The sequence below is a fragment of the Psammomys obesus genome, unplaced genomic scaffold (genome assembly GCF_907164565.1).
Source record: "Psammomys obesus unplaced genomic scaffold, mPsaObe1.curated_primary_1811, whole genome shotgun sequence".
NCBI lineage: Eukaryota > Metazoa > Chordata > Mammalia > Rodentia > Muridae > Psammomys > Psammomys obesus.
In genome coordinates this window covers 20018986-20039069 of record NW_026585644.1, presented here as the reverse complement: position 1 = coordinate 20039069, position 20084 = coordinate 20018986, and the positions used below count along the sequence as shown (strand labels likewise).

At 44.4% G+C, this 20084-nt stretch overlaps 1 protein-coding gene across 1 annotated transcript in view; it reads left to right on the top strand.

Moving 5' to 3' along the window:
* Nol10 (nucleolar protein 10) overlaps positions 1–19840 on the top strand; it is an 85159-nt gene extending 65319 nt beyond the window's left edge. The window contains exons 18-21 of the mRNA XM_055625403.1: positions 3927–4100; positions 4658–4905; positions 15100–15202; positions 19363–19840. Of these exons, the coding sequence (XP_055481378.1) occupies positions 3927–4100; positions 4658–4905; positions 15100–15202; positions 19363–19482 (645 nt within the window). The 3' untranslated portion in view covers positions 19483–19840. The remainder of the gene's footprint in view (positions 1–3926; positions 4101–4657; positions 4906–15099; positions 15203–19362) is intronic.
* The last annotated feature ends 244 nt before the right edge of the window (positions 19841–20084 follow it).

Below are 20084 nucleotides of genomic sequence, written 5' to 3'. Positions count from 1 at the left end.
AAAGGGGGTTACTCCTGAAATAGGGCAAGCAATGACCTGGCAAAGCTCTCGTGGTCCACTCAGCCTAGAAACCTAGGAATTGGGGGGAAGTGGGAGAGGAGGAATTCTCTTGAGGAAAAATTATTATTATTTGTTCTTAGTTGGGGTCAGGGACTAGAGTGCTGCATGAAAAATTCCTCAGCAACTCAGTAAAGATGCTGGAAGGTGAGGCTCTAGCCTCAGCAACCTAAGGATTGTCACCACAGCCTGGGAGAGCCCCTCTCCCAAGGGTGACAGCATTCATTTCCTCTCCTGTTCACAGTGCTGCCTACTCCGACTAGACCTCCTCTCCTACCTCCTTCTTTGGCCAGAGGTGGGGCTAGAGGGTGAGGGTTCTAAGTAGCAGACAGTCTTTGTATGTTTCTATATTGGGACAAGATAATAAGTGTCTGCTCAGATCTACAAATGTGATTCTTTGAGGTAGTGCTGAACACCACATGTACATGTTTTCCAAACACTGAAGCAAGTGTTGAGCATGTGTTGTGTGTGTTTAAAAGGCAGATCACTAGCCAGACACTTGTAAACTTCTTCAAGAACACCACTATCTTATTCTTTTTTTTCTTTTAAGACAGCTATGAAAATAAGCAATTAGACAAGAAAAAGTCCCTAGGGAAATACTTTTACAGCTGGGTCAAAGGAGTTTTTATTTTGTAATCATTCATCTAAAGCACTCTTGTCTTTAGTCAAGACAGTTTTTTTAATTTTAAATTATGGGGGAAAATCTTTAAAATACCAACAGCATGTTCTATTTAACAGTCTCTTATTTTAAATATAATAATTTTGATAAATACATTTTAATATTAATATCTTTTAAATATATTTTCCTTTGTTTTTTGGGGGGGGTTGTTTTGTTTTTGCCTATTTGGTTGGTTGGTTGGTTGGTTCGCTGATTAGGTTTTTTGAGATAGGGCTTTTTTGTGTAGCCCTATGTTTCAGGATATTTGATGTTTATATCCACAACATCCTGGCTTGCTTTGTAGACCAGGCTGTCACTCACATCAGTTTCCATACCTCTGCGTCCCTGGGTGCTGGGATTGAAGGCATGTGCCACCACATCTGGCTTCCTTCTTTGCTTTTTAACCTAAAAATAGGCACATATTTTTGAGTTGAAATATTGGTTATTGCCAGCATCATGTTTCCCACATTCATAGGTGACTCCAAAATTTGCCTGGGAGTCCCTCCTGTGTCCTGAGTCCCTGTGTGAGTCACTGTTCCCGAGACTGAAGAGTGTCAGTCAGAATGTGGATGATGTGTGTGTCATACTTAGTCTGAAGTGAACATCATTTCTTGCCCTTTGCTCTAGCCCACATCTTTTATCCTAAAAGATGACAGCTAGGAGTTGTTTCCAACCCCGTGTTTAACCCTTAGCACGCTCATCTCACCAGCTACTGCATCTGTAGAAATGTGTTTCACAGTGATTGCTCCCTGGCTGGTGTCAGTCCCACTCCTTGATTTCCATCACCCTAATTCAGGCCCTGCCTCTCTTCATCATTGCCTAGGATGCTGCTGAATCTTCCAATGGCTCTAGTCCATTCCTTAGCCTTGTGCCACCCGCTGTGCGGCTGCTGCCTCTTAGAGCACAGTTCCAGTGTCTGCTGCAGTCCCTAAAGCACTCTAGCTTTATCATCATGTCTTCCTTTCTCCTGCCCCTTTCTCTGAATAGAGTCTTTGGAAGAGCAGTCATAGCGTACTGAGAGTGTTTATAGTCTGGCATTGATTGTTTGCTGGTTTGCTCTTGTCAGATGATTCACTATTTCTCAGTCAGTTGAAATGCTCTTTTCATATTTCTTTTTAATTAAAAAATGTTATACTGTGTTTATGTATGTGCTTGAATATGTATGTATGTATGTATGTGTGTGTATGTATATATGTCACACACACACACTTATTCACTATTTGCCTTCATGTAACCACAGAGGCCAGAAGATGTTGAATCCTCTGGAACTGCAGCTACAGATAGTTGTGAGCTGCCTAGTGTGAGTGCTAGGAACAGAACCTAGATCCTCTGCTAGAGTAGCAAGTGCTCTTAACCACTAAGCCATCCAGCGCCTCTCTTCAAATTTCTGTTTGTTGAAACCTACTTAGTTTCCAGTCTCTTCCTCCATGCCATGTCTTCAGGATACCATCTTGGATATTTCTATTGGATACCCCCCCCCCTTTTTTTTTTCCCTCTGAACGTGCTTCATACACCTGAATGTCCTTCACACACCTGAACACTTTTCATACATCTGAACATACTTCATACACGTGAACATCCTTCATACATCTCAACATGCTGTTCATACACCTGAATATCCTTCACACACCTGAATGTCCATCACACATCTGAACATGCTTCATATACCTAAACATGCTTCAGACATCTGAACATGCTTCACACACCTGAACATCCTTCATACATTCTGAACACCCTTTGTACATTCTGAACATGTTTTCACCCATGCTTTGTAGCAAACACATTGTGCCTATGAAGTTGGGGTCCAAAACTGTATCTTTTCTTTCCTTGCTTTATTTTAGAAATGTTATTTACTTAAGAAAGGCTTTTGGACTTGGTCTCTCTTGGAATTTTACTTAAGGGCTTATTATCAGTTTAGAGTTTCATGCAGGTAGTAATTGGGCCACACTCCTCCATGTCTTGTGATTTGCCGTGTTTTTATGTAGCTCTGCCATAGAGGTGTGTCATTCAGAATTTAGTTCAGAAATGGAGCATCAACCAGTGAAATAGTCTATTTGGTGAAGTAAGAGCCATCACAAACAGGCTAGCCTTCCCTCCTCAGTTCCAGGCTGTCACTCTGATTTATAATCAGTCATTCCTGGGTGGCTGGTTTCCACTGGCTTCCAGGCCCTGAGTATGAGATGACCTTTATCTGTGTCAGTGAGCAGTTGTATTTATTATACATGTTAGAAAGCTTCCTATTTAAAAAGTGCAAATAAAAAGGAAATTTTATTTTATTGCTTTTTTTGAGGCAGGAATTCTCTGTGTGTAGCTCTAGCTGTCCTGGAACTTGCTTTTTAGACCAAGCTAACCTCAACTCACAGAGATCTGCCTGCCTCTGCCTCTGCCTCTGCCAGTGCCTCCCAAATGCTGGGACTGAAGGCATGTGCCACTATGCCCAGCTAATAAAAAGGAATTTAATGTCAATTCTGAGCTATGCAAATGAATCTAAGTAGCCAAAGCTTTATTATGTAGAGATTGTACTGTGCCCTTTAGAATAATCCATGGTCCAAAAAAAGCCAATGAGTCATCCTTATAATTCGTGTCCCAGCTTTCACAGTTGGGAATTTCATAGTTCCTTAGTTGGAGTCAGTAAACTGCCACTGCCAGCTATGCCACCATGCTAGCTGACAACTTAGACTTCTTACATTGTGAGTGTGATGTTGGAAAGCTTTCTTATTTTAGATCAGTATGGTAGCTGTAGTTTAAAAGCCATATCTAGCCTAGCAGTGGTGACATGCATCTTTAATCCTAGCACTTGGGAGGTAGGAGCAAGCAGATCTCTGTGAGTTCAAGGCCAGCCTGGTCTGCATAGTGAGATCTAGGATAACCAGGGCTACACAGAGAGATTCTGACTCAAACAAAAGCCAAGAAAATTCTTTCTTATATAATAAGAAACATTAACTCAACAGTTCATTCTTAGATTATTATGTATAATGGCCAAGAATTATCAATCAGCTGTTAAGTATGTCAATAGAATTTGTTTTGTTGGTGGAAAGTAAAATCTAGAATCAGTTAGAAAGCTCTCGAAACCAGTTCTAAAGAAATTTTGGACATTTTATAATGTTAATAGTCTAAACCTTATGGAATAAGTCTTGTAAAACCATCTTCTAATGAGATTTTTTTTTCTTATTTGGGTACTGACTTAAACTGGTCCCTTTTTCTCTCACAGAGCCTTCCTAACATCCTCACAGATGACCGATTTAAAGTCATGTTTGAGAACCCCGACTTCCAAGTGGATGAGGAGAGTGAAGAGTTCAGGCTTCTCAACCCACTTGTCTCGAGGATTAGTGAGAAGAGGAAGAGGCAGCTGAGACTCCTGGAGCAGCAGGAGCTTCCCAAGAATGTAAGGCTCACCCTTCGCTGTGCTCGGGTGGCCTCTTCTTGTTGTTGGACTGTTTTAAAGTCCTTTCTTCTGCACTGTACATGCACTATGTCACATAAGGACACTCTGATTCAAGTCTACATTGATCAGGCTTCCCCATACCTCCAACCTTTCTCACCCCTTCCTCTCCTATGAGTCCGCTTGTTCCACTAGAAAGTTGTATTTCTACTCTAATGTCATATGTGCATACCTGATTCTGTATGTTCTCATAAGTGTATTCCATATAAAATCTAAGACTTCAAATGAGCGAAAACATGACGTTTCACAAAGACAGATACTATATGTTTACTGCTTCTTTAACATACAGTTTTCTGTGAATTACAAAGCCTCTGATTGTACATGAGAAGTAATTAATTGCATACTAATTGCTTGACATTCAGCCTGGAGTATATCTTCTTAATTAAAGGCAGTTCTTTTGCTGTGCGACGTAGCAGCTGTCACATACTCTGATGGGCTGATACCTCTAATGGACTGTGCTTGGCTGGGGGAAGAGCTCTTATCACTATTATTAATTTCAGGAAGAGGAGGAAGAACCAGAAGGAAAACCCAGCGATGCAGAAAGTTCAGAGAGCTCAGATGATGAAAAAGACTGGGTTGAAGAAGTCAGGAAGCAACGCAGACTCCTGCAGCAAGAGGAAAGAGTGAAGCGGCAGGAGCAGCTGAAGGAGGACCAGCAGACAGTCCTGAAGCCCCAGTTCTATGAGATCAAAGCAGGAGAAGAGTTCAGAAGCTTCAAAGAGTCCGCTACCAAGCAGAGGCTGATGAAGTGAGTAGCACTGTGGATTCCAGCCATGATCTCCCTCCTCACACATCACCCCAAAGATGGCAACAGTTCTCTCAGGGTGGTGGGTGCCAGAGGAGACTGTGGGGATGTGAAGTAGGGAAGCCCCCCACCCCCAACCCAGCAGGAAACTCACTGGTAAAGCCACTGGATCCTCACCACTTGTTAAACAATTTTTTGAAGTTTTTATATATTAACATGTTCTAGCCTCCAGAAAGTGTACTCTTGCCCCTAGTTTTCTATTGCGATGCCCGGCCTCTAGGCACTTGCCTTGTTCCAGGTCAGACAGCAGTAGCAGAGGCAACACCTTTTTTGCCTTTTAACCAAAGTGATGTTTAGTTAATTTGTTTCTTTTGAGAAAGTTCTGTTATGAAGGCCAGGATGGCCTTAAACTTTGCATTCTCCATTCTCCACCTCACTTTGAGTCCTGGAATTATAGGCTAACAAAAAATATTTTTTTTTAAGATTTATTTATTTATTTATTTTTATGTATATGAATGCTCTATCCGAATGTACACCTGTATGCCAGAAGAGCGCATAAGATCTTATTACAGATGGTTGTGAACCACCATGTGGTTGCTGGGAATTGAACTCAGGGCCTCTGGAAGAGCAGTCAGTGCTCTTAACTTTTGAGCCATCTCTCCAGCCCCAGAATTTATTTTTAACAACCAGATGAAGGGCTGGAGGATTCCTCAACTGGAAAAGTGTTTGCTGTTCCAGTGTGAGGGGCTGAATTTGATTCCCCAGCACCCATGTAAAAGAGTTGGATGCAATTGTTTGTGCCTGGGAACAGACTGATTCCTGCAGCTTGCCCAGTCAGTCTAGCCAAATCTGCAAACACTGAGTTCAGTAAGAGATCATACCTCAAAAAAGAATAAAAAGAGAAGAAGCTAGGTATAGCAGCATACATCTTTAATCCCAGCACTCAGGAGACAGAGGCAGGAGGACTACAAATTCAAAGCCAGCCTGGGCTCATAGTAAGTTCCAGGTCAGCCAGGATTATATAGAGAGACCTCATCTCAAAAATAATTTATTTAAGCCAGGCGTGGTGCATGCCTTTAATCCCAGCACTCAGGAGGCAGAGGCAGATGGATCTCTGTGAGTTTAAGGCCAGCCTGGTCACCAAAAGAGAGTCCAGGACAGTCAAGGCTACACAGAGAAGCCCTGTTTCCAAAAACCCAAATAATAATAACAATAATCAAATTTAAGAAGCAAAGTGGAGAGTGGTTGAAGAAGAAGCTGAGCTGTGGCCACCAGCCTGTGCACACACGTGCACACATAGATATGTGCACTCACACGTAGGCAAATACACCAAACAAACGCAAGAATCTTGTCATGTTTACTCTGTCTCAGTTACCTGATTATTAGAAAATTACGCAAAAATTTGCTGGAAATCGTAAGCCCTTTGCAGCTGAATGGAAAGATGAAAAGTTCAGGTGATTAGTCAGCTGCAGAGAGACAGAAGGAGTGGTGACTGCCAAGCAGAGCCGAGGCAAAAGAGGAATGTTTAGTGGGTGCAGAGTTTCAGCGTGGGAAGACAGCTTGTCCTGGAGATGCTGCTGCTTGTGATAGCTGTGCGGCAATGTGATATGCCGAGTGCTCCCAGCTGTCCACCTTCCATGGTTTAGATGGTTCTGTGTTATAAATATTGACCATAATGGAAAAACATCAACCCTTAGAAGAGCTGTATTGTTTTGAGCAATTTTCAGTTGTCAAGTATCAAATGGTGCATCTTCCATTTGATACTCTGTAAGCAGAGCATTGAAATAATGTTGGGCGCTCTAAATGGTCTTTGAAGAGAAGAGCTGGGATGCCCTTGGGAGCAGCTGTGAGGCCAAAGAGGACTCGGCCAGGGTAGTTAGGCAGAGGCAGTACCCCATCTCTTGAGCTTCTCCAGTACCCAGTTTTCCATTTAGGAAAAGGTGGTTTGTAGAAAGTCCAGGAGGCCCAGCACAGTGGCTCACACCTGTAATCCCATCACTCAGGGAGACAGAGGCAGGCAGATCTCTGTGAGTTCAAGGCCAGCTTGGTCTACAGAGCAAGTCCAGGGCAACCAAGGCTACACAGAGAAACCCTGTCTTAAGAAAACAAAAACTAAAGAGAGAGAGAGAGCAGGAGGAAAAGGTGAGGTGGGGATGACATCCATGTTGCTTGTGGGGTTCAGCCATGCCTTTCTCATGTCTACACTTGAACAGCTTGTCTACATATGCCTGGGACAGCACTTAGCATCTAGGAGCACATGTGTTGTGTTCTAATTAATAAAGGTGCATTGTAAAGAAGCTAGTGATACTAAACACACATATGCAGTCACACATAGGGTTTTGTCTGGGGACTGTTGTTTGTTTCGTTTTTTAGAGATAGAGTCTCACTCTACAGAAAGCCCAAGTTGGCTTAGGCTTAACTGTAGCTCAGGCTGGAATATGTTTTTAGCTACGTTGAGCAGAAGTGCAGTCCCATTGCCTTCTGTGCTTAGCCTTTTGAGAAGCTGCTAAGATAGCTTTGCAGGGTAGGTGCACAGCTGTGCAGCTTACTTTGTCTAGATGTTCCTCTTTGACCAGGTGTTTGGACAGACACTGGGGAAGTGTCTGCAGAGTGCATTGTTTGTTAGGCCTTCTGCTGGGTTTGTCTTGCTTCGTGTGCTCCCAGTGAGTGTTTGGACCAGAATAGGCACTGGATGGGCAGACGGACTGCCAGTTTCCCCTTCATGGTCTGCTCAAGAAGACCTGATTTTCCTGGTAACCACTGATAGGAAACTGCAGTGTTGTTTTTTTTTCAGTGTCACTACTGGAATTAGGCCACATTTGGGGGTGGGACTGTGACTGAGCTCACTAACATTCTTCCTGTGGCCTGGAGCTAGACATTAATGTGAAAAACAAAGATAAAACTTTGTATTTAGGGGTTGAAGTGATGGCTCAGAAGAACACATGTTGTTTTTGCAACAGACAGGGATCCAGTTCCTAGCACTAACATGGTGGCTCACAACCATCTGAAACTCTAAATCTAGGGGATCTGCTACCCTCTTCTGACCTCTGCAGAACCAGGCCTGCACATGGTACACATAGATATATGAAGGTGAAACACTGAGACTCACAAAATAATTGTTTTTTTAACTCTTAAAGGTTTTTTTTTTTAATTTTTTATTTAATGGAGCTGCAGAATTGGCTCCATACTTGAGAGTGCTTACTGTTCTTTCAGAGAACCTGAGTTCATTTCCAGCACTGACATCAGGAGGCTCAACAACCACATGTAACTCCAGCTTTGGGGAAACCTGACCTCCTCATCTGGCCTCTGTAGATGCTCCATACACAGTGTGTGTGTGTGTGTGCGCGCGCGCGTGTGTGCGCGCGTGTGTGTGCGCGCGCGCATGTGTGTGCACATACAGAGAGATTACACATACATTTTTAAATTTAAGAATAAACAGCAGGTCTAGCGAGGTACCTCTGTGCGTAAAGACACTTGCTTACAACTTGAGTTTGATCCCAGGTCCCATGTGGTGGAATGAAAGAACTGGCTAGTATAAGTTGTATCACACATGCTCCCTCTCTGCACACTAAAAAAATATTGTAAACTTTTTTTTTAAACAAAAAAATAAACAACAAGCTGGACTCGGTGGCACACACCTTTAATCCCAGCACTCAGGGAGACAGAGGCAGGCAGATCACTTGTGAGATCGAGGCCAGTCTGGTCTACAAATCAAGTCCAGGACAGTCAAGGCTACACAAAGAAACTCTTGTCAGGGGTGGGGGGAAGCACCTCAGCTCTTAGTAAAGCATTCTTAGTAAAACAGTCACTCTGAGAAGAGCTGGTAAAATTAAGAGTGCTTGCATGATCCTAAAAAGGCCATGGTACTTAAAGGACTAAGCCCCTGGAGTTGGCTAGCATTGGCGAAAGCAGCTCACTGAATGCTAGTCTCAATTGGATTGTTGTGGCAAATCCTGGTCTTGCAGATCTTAGTCCTGCTTAATAAAGCATTGAGCCATCATCCTTCAGAGAGCTGAAGTGACTCCTTATGTTAATTCCGTGAGTCACCACAAGGCAGTCCAGAAGAGACAGCATCAAAATAGGGTGTATTGTGTTTAAATATTCACTTAGACTTGCCCAGCTTGAAAATTATTTTTATAACAGAAAAAGTAAATGCAGTCAGTAGTCAGCAAGTTTTAGATAAATACACGTGCCCATAACACAAATTTTCAGCTTTGCATGTTGCTAACTGTATTTGTGAGTTATTCAGCCACTAATCAGCTTTCTATCTGCCTACTATCCATTCATCAACCATCTAAGGAGTACCTGGTATGAATGAGCTAAGACCCTCCTAGACCCTAAGGACAGGAAGGAAGGACACATATCTGTGTTGCTCCTATCCTAGCAGGTGTCCTCTGAGTCAGAGATGTGTGCAAAAGACAGAGAAGAAAGAAAGGGCTTGATTTAGGGAAAATCCAAGAAAGTCTTAGTGAGAGTCATGTCGGAACTGGTTTTTTGAAAGGTACTGAACACTCAGTGGAGTGGGGACTGGTCCTGCCAGGCCCTGGAGAGCCATGGAGATCTGTCCAGCTGAGATTAACATCACCACATCCATCCACGTCAGCCCCTCCATAAACAAACACTTTCTCTAACAACACTGAGTGTTTGTAGTGGAATTGAAGCCCAGAAGCAGAAGAGGCCCCTATTCATAAGCCTATAGCAAAATACCTCAGCTCTGGAACAGCGGTATGGAAGAGTTCTCCTAAGGAGCCACTCAAACTGTCAGAGAGTCTGAAAGGAGATGGAGCCAAAGCTGAGAGGCAGGAGGAGCTGACAGATTCAGAGTCAGGATGCTACACAGAAGACCCTGGGGTGGGGGCCAGACGCCAACTACAGCACTGTTCCACCCCAAAGCGGAATGGAACAGCCGAGGGTACCGTTGACGTGTCTAGCGCGTTCCCTGTGGAGTGAAGCAAATCTAACACTCAGACCATGGAGCTGGGTTTTCCAGATATGAATTCTATGGAGCCTCTGTCTTCTTGGTGTTGTCCAGTGGGCAAATGGAGACATAAGTCTGGGCTCATGGCATGTGCTGGTTTGAGAGACACTAGCCCTTTTTGTATGACATGAAAGTCTGTATTATGTTGAGAATAATGTGGTAAGAGTAGAACCCTCGGGAAAATGCGTTTGTTGATTCTGATAAAAGTCATACATCTGTTTAGAAAACATAATATGTGCAGAGTAATGCATTGACTTTTAGAGATGCCACCATCTAATTGTGTATAGGTCTATGATTGCAATTCATAGAGCAACAAGGGTGAGGTAGGAAGGGAAGAGAGCAGATCTCAGGGAAAACCAGGAGCGAGGCCGTGGGACAGAGGTTAACAGGGTCTTGCTGAGGATTGCTTTCTGGGACTCTCTCAAACCAAATGACTGACTGGACTGAACTGGTTAATGCCCAGTCGATCTTAAGCATAAACAGTGTAGTTGATCCCAAGAGGAGTGGTGACGAAGATTCAGAGCCCATAGCTTGTTGGGGAAGATCTTTTAGACTTGAAAGGGTGTTTGTTACAGGCAGAAGACTCAACCTCAGGAACTGGGTAGTAGAGAAGTGAAAAAAGGAAGTTGATTGACAGTGGGTTATTAAAGAAGCAGGTAGCAATGGGGCAGGGCCAAGGCAAGAAAATAGCCTCAGAGCAGGTGTGCATCCTTAGAGCTGGGGGACCAGAGGATGGGAAGATGAGAACCACGTTTGCTGGCCTCAGCTGGGGTCTAGGCACATGGGCCACTTGGGGTGTGTGGGGCAACCAAGACATGCAGGACACAACACAGAGGAACAGAAGCTGCTGAGTGACTTCTCCACTGTGTAGGTGTTTGTTCTTTGAATTGGTGCTCTGGGGTAGGTTTGGGGAATTCATAGATTTTCTAAAGTGTTTCTAGCCTTTGAGGACCTCATCTGCAGTCCAATGTTTAGCAGATCTTAGTGAGTGTCTTAACAGGGTGATCATGTTATCTGTCTGTGGCTCATTGTCACCCTTTAGCCAGCTTCCCTTCACTGATAGTGAAAGAGAGCTGACCGCAAATGAAAACACTTAGAGCATCAACTTCTTTCTTTCTTCCTTTATTTTTTTTCTCAGCTTCTTAAGTGCTGAAATCCCAGGCACTCTTGACCAGGACCAGCTTCAGAGCTGTAATTTTAACATTAGTCCCATATTTTAAGAACTGTGTGATAGCGTGTGCCAGTCATATACATGAGCACAAACTATAACTTCAAAGAGTGCAGCTATCAGGAAGCACTGCTGTGTGCTCACAGCATCCTCCTTTGTTCCCATGAGTAGTGCCTTCCTCCTTCAGCATGCACAGGTCGTGTCATGTTGCTTAACTTATTCTCCTCACAGTGTGCTTTGGAAATTTTGCTTGTGAGTATCTTAAGCCCACTTGGTGGCTGCATAATAGCCCTTAGGATGGCTCTCTATGTAGCCTTTCTGCTTGGTGTGTCTGTAGGTTGGTTGTGCCTTTCCATTTCTCATGGGCATGAATGTACTCACGTATTTCTTCAGAATGTTTTTCTTCAGAATATTCATATTCTCCATGACCTGTGTTGGATCAAAAGCTGTGCATGACACAGATCCTGCCAGGCTGTCCTTAGCAGAGTGCATGCTCGCCCATGGCTGCAGCAGCTGCTGAGTGCTAAGTGTACTGAAACGGGGCATCCCCGTTTTTGGCTGCTAGAATTGATCCCCCTCACTGGAGCCTTTGAAGCACCATTTGCAAACTAGCAATTTTGAGAGTGTTTTTAACCTTTATAGGAAAAGCAGAGATTTGTCAGTTGTTTTAAAAATTTTACTTATTTAGTCTGTAAGTATGTATGCTTGTACGAGTTTATGTGTACAATGCTTGTGGGGGCTGGAGGGTGTTAGGTCCCCTGGAACTGGAGTTTTAGGCAGATGTGAGCTGCTGATGTGGGTGCTGGGAATTGAACTCTGCAAGAACAGAAAATACTCTTAGCCCCTGAGCCCCTAAAATTAGTTATTTCAGGGTACCTAAAATTAATTGTTTAAAATACTAAAGCACTGTGTATGTTTGGTTCCATTTACCATGGATTCTGTGTTGAGGAACATTGAGGCACATTGCCTTCTGCTCTTCGGCCTACCCTCCCCTGCAGAGGGATTAAAAAACCTGGTTGAGGAATGATTTTTAATTAAATGTTGCTAATTAAAAAAATTATAAAGTATATGTGTGTTTTAAACCTCAAAGAAGTAAGTCATTCTCCTTTCCGGGGGGAACTAATAAGTATCTCATTTGATTTTTTTCCCCCTTGTAGTTTATGCCCGTTTTTCTTTTTTATATTCAGGTGTCCTTGCTAATCGTTTATGTTCTTCCCCTGACAGGCCCTTATGTCCTACCCTGGGAAGCTGGGTATTTCAGCTTCTAATCTTAATTCCTGTGTCTTCTTTTGGCAATCACCACCATAGTGTTTTTCTTACCTTGTCTTACATTTTCTTTCCTGAAATACATAACTATACCAATTAGAAAGTGCCTGGGGAGGGGGATGTAAGGAGACTGAAAGGAAGCCAGTCCATCTCCTTCCTGCGTGCTTCTCCTCATCCTGTCTCAGTGCTGCTGCAGCTGTGTCTGTCCTTCACCTTCTCTCTGACCATCACACTCCAGAAGCAGACACTGACCTGCTGGGTGGCAGCCACACTCAGCAAGCCGATGTTCAAAGGGAGGGAGCCGAGCTTGCTTTAATGTAGAAGTCTGCACACCATCCCCAGCTGTCTCTGATCTTCTGCCATGGCTCATCCTAAAACTCAGCTTGCCTCTCGGAGCGGCCTAGACAGAACAAGTTTTTACAGGCGCAGGAGGAGAGAACATTGGGAGAAAGGCAGTTATGTGCCCTAGTGGAGGAAGTCAGGGCATTCTTAAAAGAGTAATAATTTCCCACAATTGACTTGAAAAGTCTTTTACTTCCCAAATTAAGGTTCTCTGTGGCCCACTTTGTCTCGGTGGCTCCATGGTTGTACAGAATCCTTGTTAACTTTGAAGCTCACCGTTTGGAGCTGTAAAAAGGACAAACGTGAACAGGCTGAGGAATCTGCCTATTTGGGGTTATTTAAAAAGGTGAAACGGGATTTTAATTTCTTCCAGTTTGTCATGTGGACACTTGTCACTGAGAACACTTGCTGGGCATGTCTCCTGGAGTGGTGTGCATAAATCTGGGCTCTGACACACACCTGAAAGGCAGACTCCCTCCCAGAACCCTGATTTCAGACTTGATCCACATATGGCCCGGGGCAAGTCATTTAACATTTACCTCCCTTTTGCCATCTATAAAGGATAAATACTTCTGTCTCAGCGATGTTGAAAGGATTAATTAGTTAGTCTGTAAAGAACTTTGAAGATGAAAAGTGCTTTAAAAGTGCTTCTTAATAACATTATCGCCTAGAAAAGAGCACCACTTTTATGCTAACCACTTAGGCCTCAGACTGTGGGGAAGGTGTGCCTAGCACACCACGTGTAGTTATAAAGTGAGCTCGATTCCTCGTGGTGTGAACATCAAACATCGGCTTCACAGTCTCAGGGGAACCTCATTGTGCGGCAGCGCCCCCAGGAGCAGGGTTCCACTCCAGAATTAGTCACAGAGATCACTCCAGGGGAGCAAGCACATCTCACAGTCAACTCTGCTTTCTGTCCTGTCAGTAAGGGGTCCTCAGTATGGTCCCTTGAAGAGGGAAGGTGGGAAAGGAAGGTTGCCCCTATGTTTCCTTTTGTTTTTTTTTTTTTTTTTTTGAATTTGCTTGTTTTGAAGAGGAGGACACTGAATTGCAAAGGAACCAGTGTCTTCCTGTCCGGTTCCCTCTTTGTGCTCCTAGGGTCTCGTCAGAGGGGTAGGCGTGTGCTGCAGCCGCTCTGGAGCAGTCCGAACCTTACTGCACATAAGTAGGCTTACTTCCGCTTTCCCACTACAAAACAAGTTAATGGGAGAGGGGGTGGTGTTCTGATTTATGATAAACCATTTCAGTAATGTGCAGGTAATGTGTGTATCTTCGCTGCTTTGGAATTTGAGTGTGATATTGATCCTGGAGAGTTAGACATGGTGGTGCATTCCTATATTCCCAGAACTAGGCTGGCTGACGCCAGATTGCCTGGAGTTCAAGGCCAGCTTGTACTAAAGAGTGAAAGTCTTTGTCTCGGTATAGGTGTACATGCACACACACACACACCAGCAATGGAGATCAGTGGAAGGATTTTTAGTTATAAAGAAGAAAACTAATCACAGATCAGTCAACAGTAACAGATAGCTATTGTATAAAGAGACTAGAATAGTTTGAAAAACCTGATCAGGAAGTGAATTGAGATTCAGCTCTGGAATAAAATGTGTTAAAACCTTAAGATAGGAGCTGGAGAAATGGCTCAGTGGTTAAGAGCACTGGCCGCTCTTCCAAAGGACCTAAGTTCAATTCCCAGAACCACATGGTGGCTCACAACCAACTGTAATAGGATCTGATTCCCTCTTCCAGTGTACATGAAAGCAGAGCACTCATTTACATAAAATAAGCTAATGAATAAAAAAAAAAAAAAACTTAAAGATAACAACAGATGTCTCAGTGGAAAAAAATCGGGTAGAATTTACCAAAGTGAAATTGTTTCTGTTCCCTGCCAGTAAGAAAAAAATGGATTTGTGTTCAGTTGACTGTGCAGAAGATGGGGATTGACTAAGGCTGATGAGGAAAAACCGGAAGTATCGGTAGCCCTCGGGCTGGGAACTCAGTTTGTACCCAGTGCCTTATGGAAGGTGAATGAGGGGCCTGCATGTCCACCCGCTGGCTTAAATACAGAGTGACGTAGACTCGCCATTGCTGCCGACTATCACAGGAAACCACAGGCCAGACACAGTGCGCCTTGCATTTTAGCTTCAAAAATATAATTCAGTGAGATAAGTGGCAGCCATTGAGGTCTAGTTCCTTAAATATTGAACTAATTAGTGTTTTTGTCAGCCATTGTTTTTAAAATGTACTTACAGGGAATGACAGTTTGAGGGCAGCCATGTCTCTCTCTCTCTCTCTGTCTATCTCTCTCGGTTCTGTTAGACAAGTGTTACTGTTTACCATGTGCATGAAAGACTTTTCTTCATGTGATCTATCCTAATTAAATCTTATTCCAAATGGTAAGTCAAAGCATGTTAATTAATGTGTCCTTCTTTTAAATTTCCTACAGCAAGACTCTTGAAGAGCGGTTGAAACTTGAGGCAAAGCACGGGACGTTGAATGTATCGGACACCACTGTTGGCAGCAAGCAGTTGACATTTACTCTCAGGAGGGTAAGTAGTGTCTTGCTGGAAAGCTATGGGTATGTGTCTGGCTTTCCCAAGCTTCTCCCCTTGAGGAAGCTCTGTTTCCTACTCCAGTGCTTCTCTTTAGCTGGAGCCCCTGCTGGGTGACAGCCAAGAAAGTGGTGACGTGGGTCAGAGAAGATATGAGGAAAGGCTGCCTCATGCTGGGTCAGCGCTGCTTGGTAACCTGTGTTCCTCTGGGTCTCTGTGGCCTAGCTACATAAGAGCCCAGACTAAGGAAGGGGATCAACCCAGTAGTTACCTAGAAAAGACTAGAAAGTGACTAGCTTTGTTATGGTCCCATCTGGCTTGCCCAAACACAGCCATTTCCAAGCATGTTTTCTCAGCCAGTGGTACTCTGTTCTAAATTGTCCTGAAGATCCATTTCTTATGCTGGCTGTAGCAATGATGCCTCTGCACATTGTGGGAGGACTAAGATGCTTAAGTATTCGCCCTTAGCTCATAAGTAAAACAACATGGTCTCTTCTCAAAAAGCATTTTCTCATTTGCAGTCAGGCTCCTCAACAAAGTCATCAGGTAAGAAGAGTGACTACAACAGCAGCTGCGGTCCCACCGCCAGCTCCTTTTCTAAACTGACATGTCATTTACTTGCCATAAAGCACCCCTAGTTTTTCTTTTTTTAAGTGTGTATTTCTGTAATTTTTAACAGTATACACGGGAGAAGCTGTGTGTTTCACACAGGCACACAGACTTAGCAGTGCATTTCTTGCAGTTTTCCAAAACTCTGCCAGTCTGTAGTTTGTCCTTTTAAATATTATCAGAATTTTTAAGCTAAAACTACTTGATATGTTGGACTTGTTTTCTGAAATCAAATGAACAGTGTATGACCTATGTTGACAAGGCTTATGGTTAGTTTTCTTGTATGTAACCTATAAAGGGTAAGTTTATCTCACCTTCCATCAGGACCCATCTCTAGGAATAGACCCACTGTTTCTCTGTGTGGCTCTGACCGGCTGACTGCGGTGCAGCACTGCTATTCTTCCGTGATTACAGCCATGTGTAGACTCCCCCACCCCCACTCCAAGCACAGGGTAAGACAGGCAGTAGCTGTGAGCCCTTTGAGCTGGTAATCTGCTTAAATCTTTGAGTGAGGTTGGAAAACACAACAGAAAAGGACATGCACACCCATGCTGCTCCCTCACTCTTTTTCTTTTCTTTCTTTTTCTCTCCTTTTTGTGCTTCTTATTGGTCCTCCAGGCCGTGCACATGCTAGGTAACACCCCCAACTGAACTGCATTCCCGGATTCAGCAAGCCAATCAGGGCTTTCTAGTATGTTCACTAAGTCTGTAACCATCTCACTCTCACTGTAACCGTTGTCTCCGAGCTAGGAAGATAGCTCAGTGGGAGAATGCTGGTTGAGAGGCTCCGGCTTTGGACAATGAGAAACACAGTCCTCCCCACCCCACAGAACTTTTAAGTCAGAAGGCACCAAGTTGAATGTCACTTTGTAAATTTGTGGTAAAATGAAAAGATACCCTGAGACTACTTAAAGTGACATCAGAGCTGAATCAAATGGAGGCTTTGGAGAATATACTCTTTGGGAGAATATACTGTCAATTAATGTTTGATTTATATGTTTTATTACTTGATTGGAATGCTCTTACTTATTAAGTATATCTGCATTAAATTTGTTTAGGGACATGTTTGTGTATTTGTTTATATGAGTTTCTTTTTATTCTATGTTTATTGTATATCAGATAAAATCATGGAGCTTCCCAGTATTGTCCATAGGTGCTTTCTGCAGTGCCGATAGAATTCTCAGGAAGGCTGTCTGCACGAATGCTCAGATCAGAGCTGTTGCTTATGTGATAGCAGCTAGCATATATCCTCTCCTCTTCTTACTGAGGGCTGTAGGGTAGTCTGGCAGGAACAAGGAGAAGGAGGAAAAGCTGACTTAGAGAACTGCTAATTGCCCCGTAAATCTTGATTAGTGGGTGACACAGTGGCATGGTTCCCCCAGGGCAGCCTTGGGGACAGAGGCTAATGATAGCCCTTTGTGTGCGGGGAGCTTTGTCTGCAAAACAATAGAGGCCTCTTCCCAGCTCCTCTGGCTGCTCTTGGCCCAGAACTGCCTGCTGCCCTGCTGAGTGCTCTAACAGGGCCACACTTGCACATGAAGACTCTAGAAAGCCCTTACCTCACAGCTCCTAGCATCCTGTCTATCTGGATTCAGCATATCATTTCCAAAAGTATCTAAAGAAATGTGTCTTGTAAGCCAGACATGATAGTGCAAACATTAACCCTAATCCAGGCTCGTGGAGTGAGGCAGGAAGAGCATGAGTGTGAGCCTAGTCTAGGCTACATAGACACTGTCTCAGGAGTGGGGAGGCTCTTGAGAGAAACTTATTCGCAGCTGCAGAATATCTCCCCCTCTTTTGCTCCTGCTCCCAATGCTCACCAGAGCACACCTAGACAAACAAAACTCATCAGAATTAAAAGGCTGTGCTATCTCTGCAAGGATCTTGATGTGCAGTTTGGTCTGCAGGGCAGGTGCAGCTCCCAGGTTCTGGGGTCTCCTTCTTAACACAGGAAGCCAGTGCAGTGCTCTGAACCTCCACAGGGCTCAGCCCTGGGTCTCCCTGCAGTTCCCTCTGCTGAGGAAACAGAGCAAATGACACATTTACAGAATCAGCCCAAAGTAAGTACTCCAGAGGAGGAGGTGCCTGTGAGCCCATGGCAAGCAAGCTAATCAGTGTCAGGAAGCAGAGGCCCAAGCTGATGTACAGCATCTTTTATAGATTTTATTTATTTGTGTGTGGCATGCATGTGGAAGTTAGTGGGCACCTTGTGGAGTCTTTTCCTCCACATGTGGGCCCTGGGGATCGAATCAGATTAGGCTTGGGGACAGGTACCTTCACCTACTGAGCCACCTCACCAAGCTGACATAATGTTTTTATTTTTAAAAGCACATATTGGCTGTGACCAAAGGAGTAAACCAGGAGGATATGGTTGCGGCTCCCACCCCACCCCCACCCAGTAAATAAGGGAACCTCAGGTAGAGCACAGGGAGGCTTTCACACTGAATTGGAAGGGTTTACTTTGCAAATGCACCGGAGACACAATCATCAGGAATGGTCCTGGAGTGATATTTAGAAGCCCAGGCAGAAAGCTCCCAGAATGTGGAGATGGGCTCTTCTGGCTTCGGGAGTTGCTTTCCTTCCTTCCCTCACTTCCCGAACCTACTCTTTACACTCAGATAGTTTCTTCAAAAGGGAAACACTGCTGAATATCTGCATTGTATCAAATGTTATGAAAGCTTCACATGTAGCGGGTACTGGGGTCTGTGGGGCCAGGCCTCACCCTGTCCAGCCACCCAACAGCCTCCCTCTAGCCACCAAGCTTCAGTGTGTTCTCAGACTCCATAGCTCCTCTGTTCAGTGGATTCTGTACTAATCGGCTGCCGAGAGTACGGGCGCCATGGGGAGCAAGTGGAGTCTGGGAGCATTCCTGCCTCTCAAGTAGGCAAACGAGGATAGAAAACTCATGTGGAAACCATCCCATCCATCAGCTTGGTGCATCTCAGAGCTGTGAGCCTGGAGCCACCTGCCTAGCCTGCCAGGGGTTAATAATAGCAAGTCTGTTCTTTCCAAGGAGGTTCAATCCATCCACCTTCCCTCTCTCCCTCCCTCTTTTTCTCTCTCCCTCTTCCACTAGCACCCAAAAGCTCTTTAGAGCCAATCCTAATGAGTGAGCTATTTGACAGGTGTAGGTCATAACACATTTTTATATGTGTTTGATAAAATACATGTTTGATATGTATTTGATAAACTACAGTATTTGTTTGCCTTTAAGTCTGTGTGAATGAACTCACAGTTCGAGTGTGCAAGCAGAAGTAGGCATGAGTCCCGTTAGAGAATCCCAGGGGTCCCCTACTTTGTGGTCAGGCTGGTGTGTGTGGATGCTTCTCCTTTTGCCCAGGGATTCAAAATTTCTCCTTTGACAGTAGAAATTGGTCTTTGTCCAGCTGCCAATGCCAGGGAAGGCTGTTATCCAGCAGCCAGAGCATGATGCTCAGCTGCTCGGTGTGGGTCCCAGGACTCCATGACTGGCCACCCTTGGCTATATCCCGAGGGGTAGAGCAAACCCTTCTCTTTTCCTTTCCTCTACTCATCTTACTTTCTTTTAGTCTGAACAGCAAAAGAAGCAACAGGAGGCTGAGAAACTGCATCGCCAAGAGAGGAAAAAGCTTCGTAGGTCTGCTGGCCACCTGAGGTCCAGACCCAGAAGAGGCCGGCCCTTTCACTGACCAGAGAAGTGTGCCTGCGTGCGGCTAGGAAGCAACACTCCTCCCTGTGGATTCTCACAAGGGCATCATACCCTTGGGTATGGCTAGGGATGCAGATGTATGTGCATGGTGCTTGGTTGTCCAGGCAACCACCCGGCTCCAGGAGTTCCGAGTGCTTTTTCTATGTTGTTGCCCCTTAGGTACTGTCTTCTCCCCACTGATGACTGGGGAAAGCAGGCATCATTTCTAATATTGGGAAGGTCCACATGAAATGAAAAGTGTATCCTCTGCTGTAAACAGGGACTGTCACCTAGGAATGGTTGGCTGGTTTGTTTTTTGTTTTTTGAGACAGAGTTTCTCTATGTACCCCTGGTTGTCTTGGAACTTGCCATGTACATCAGGCTGGCCTTGAACTCACATAGATCTGCCTGCCTCTGCCTCCTGAGTGCTGGAATTAAAGGGCTACACCACCACTGAGCAGCCAGAATGTCTTCTCTCAGTGTCTTCCTCCCTTCTGGACTAAGCCACACAGAAGGCCCACCCTATTTGCCTGGTGTCTGCTGATTGACCCTGTTTATGTCCATGAGCTTATGTTGGCAGGCGTACTTGCTTGCTTTATATTC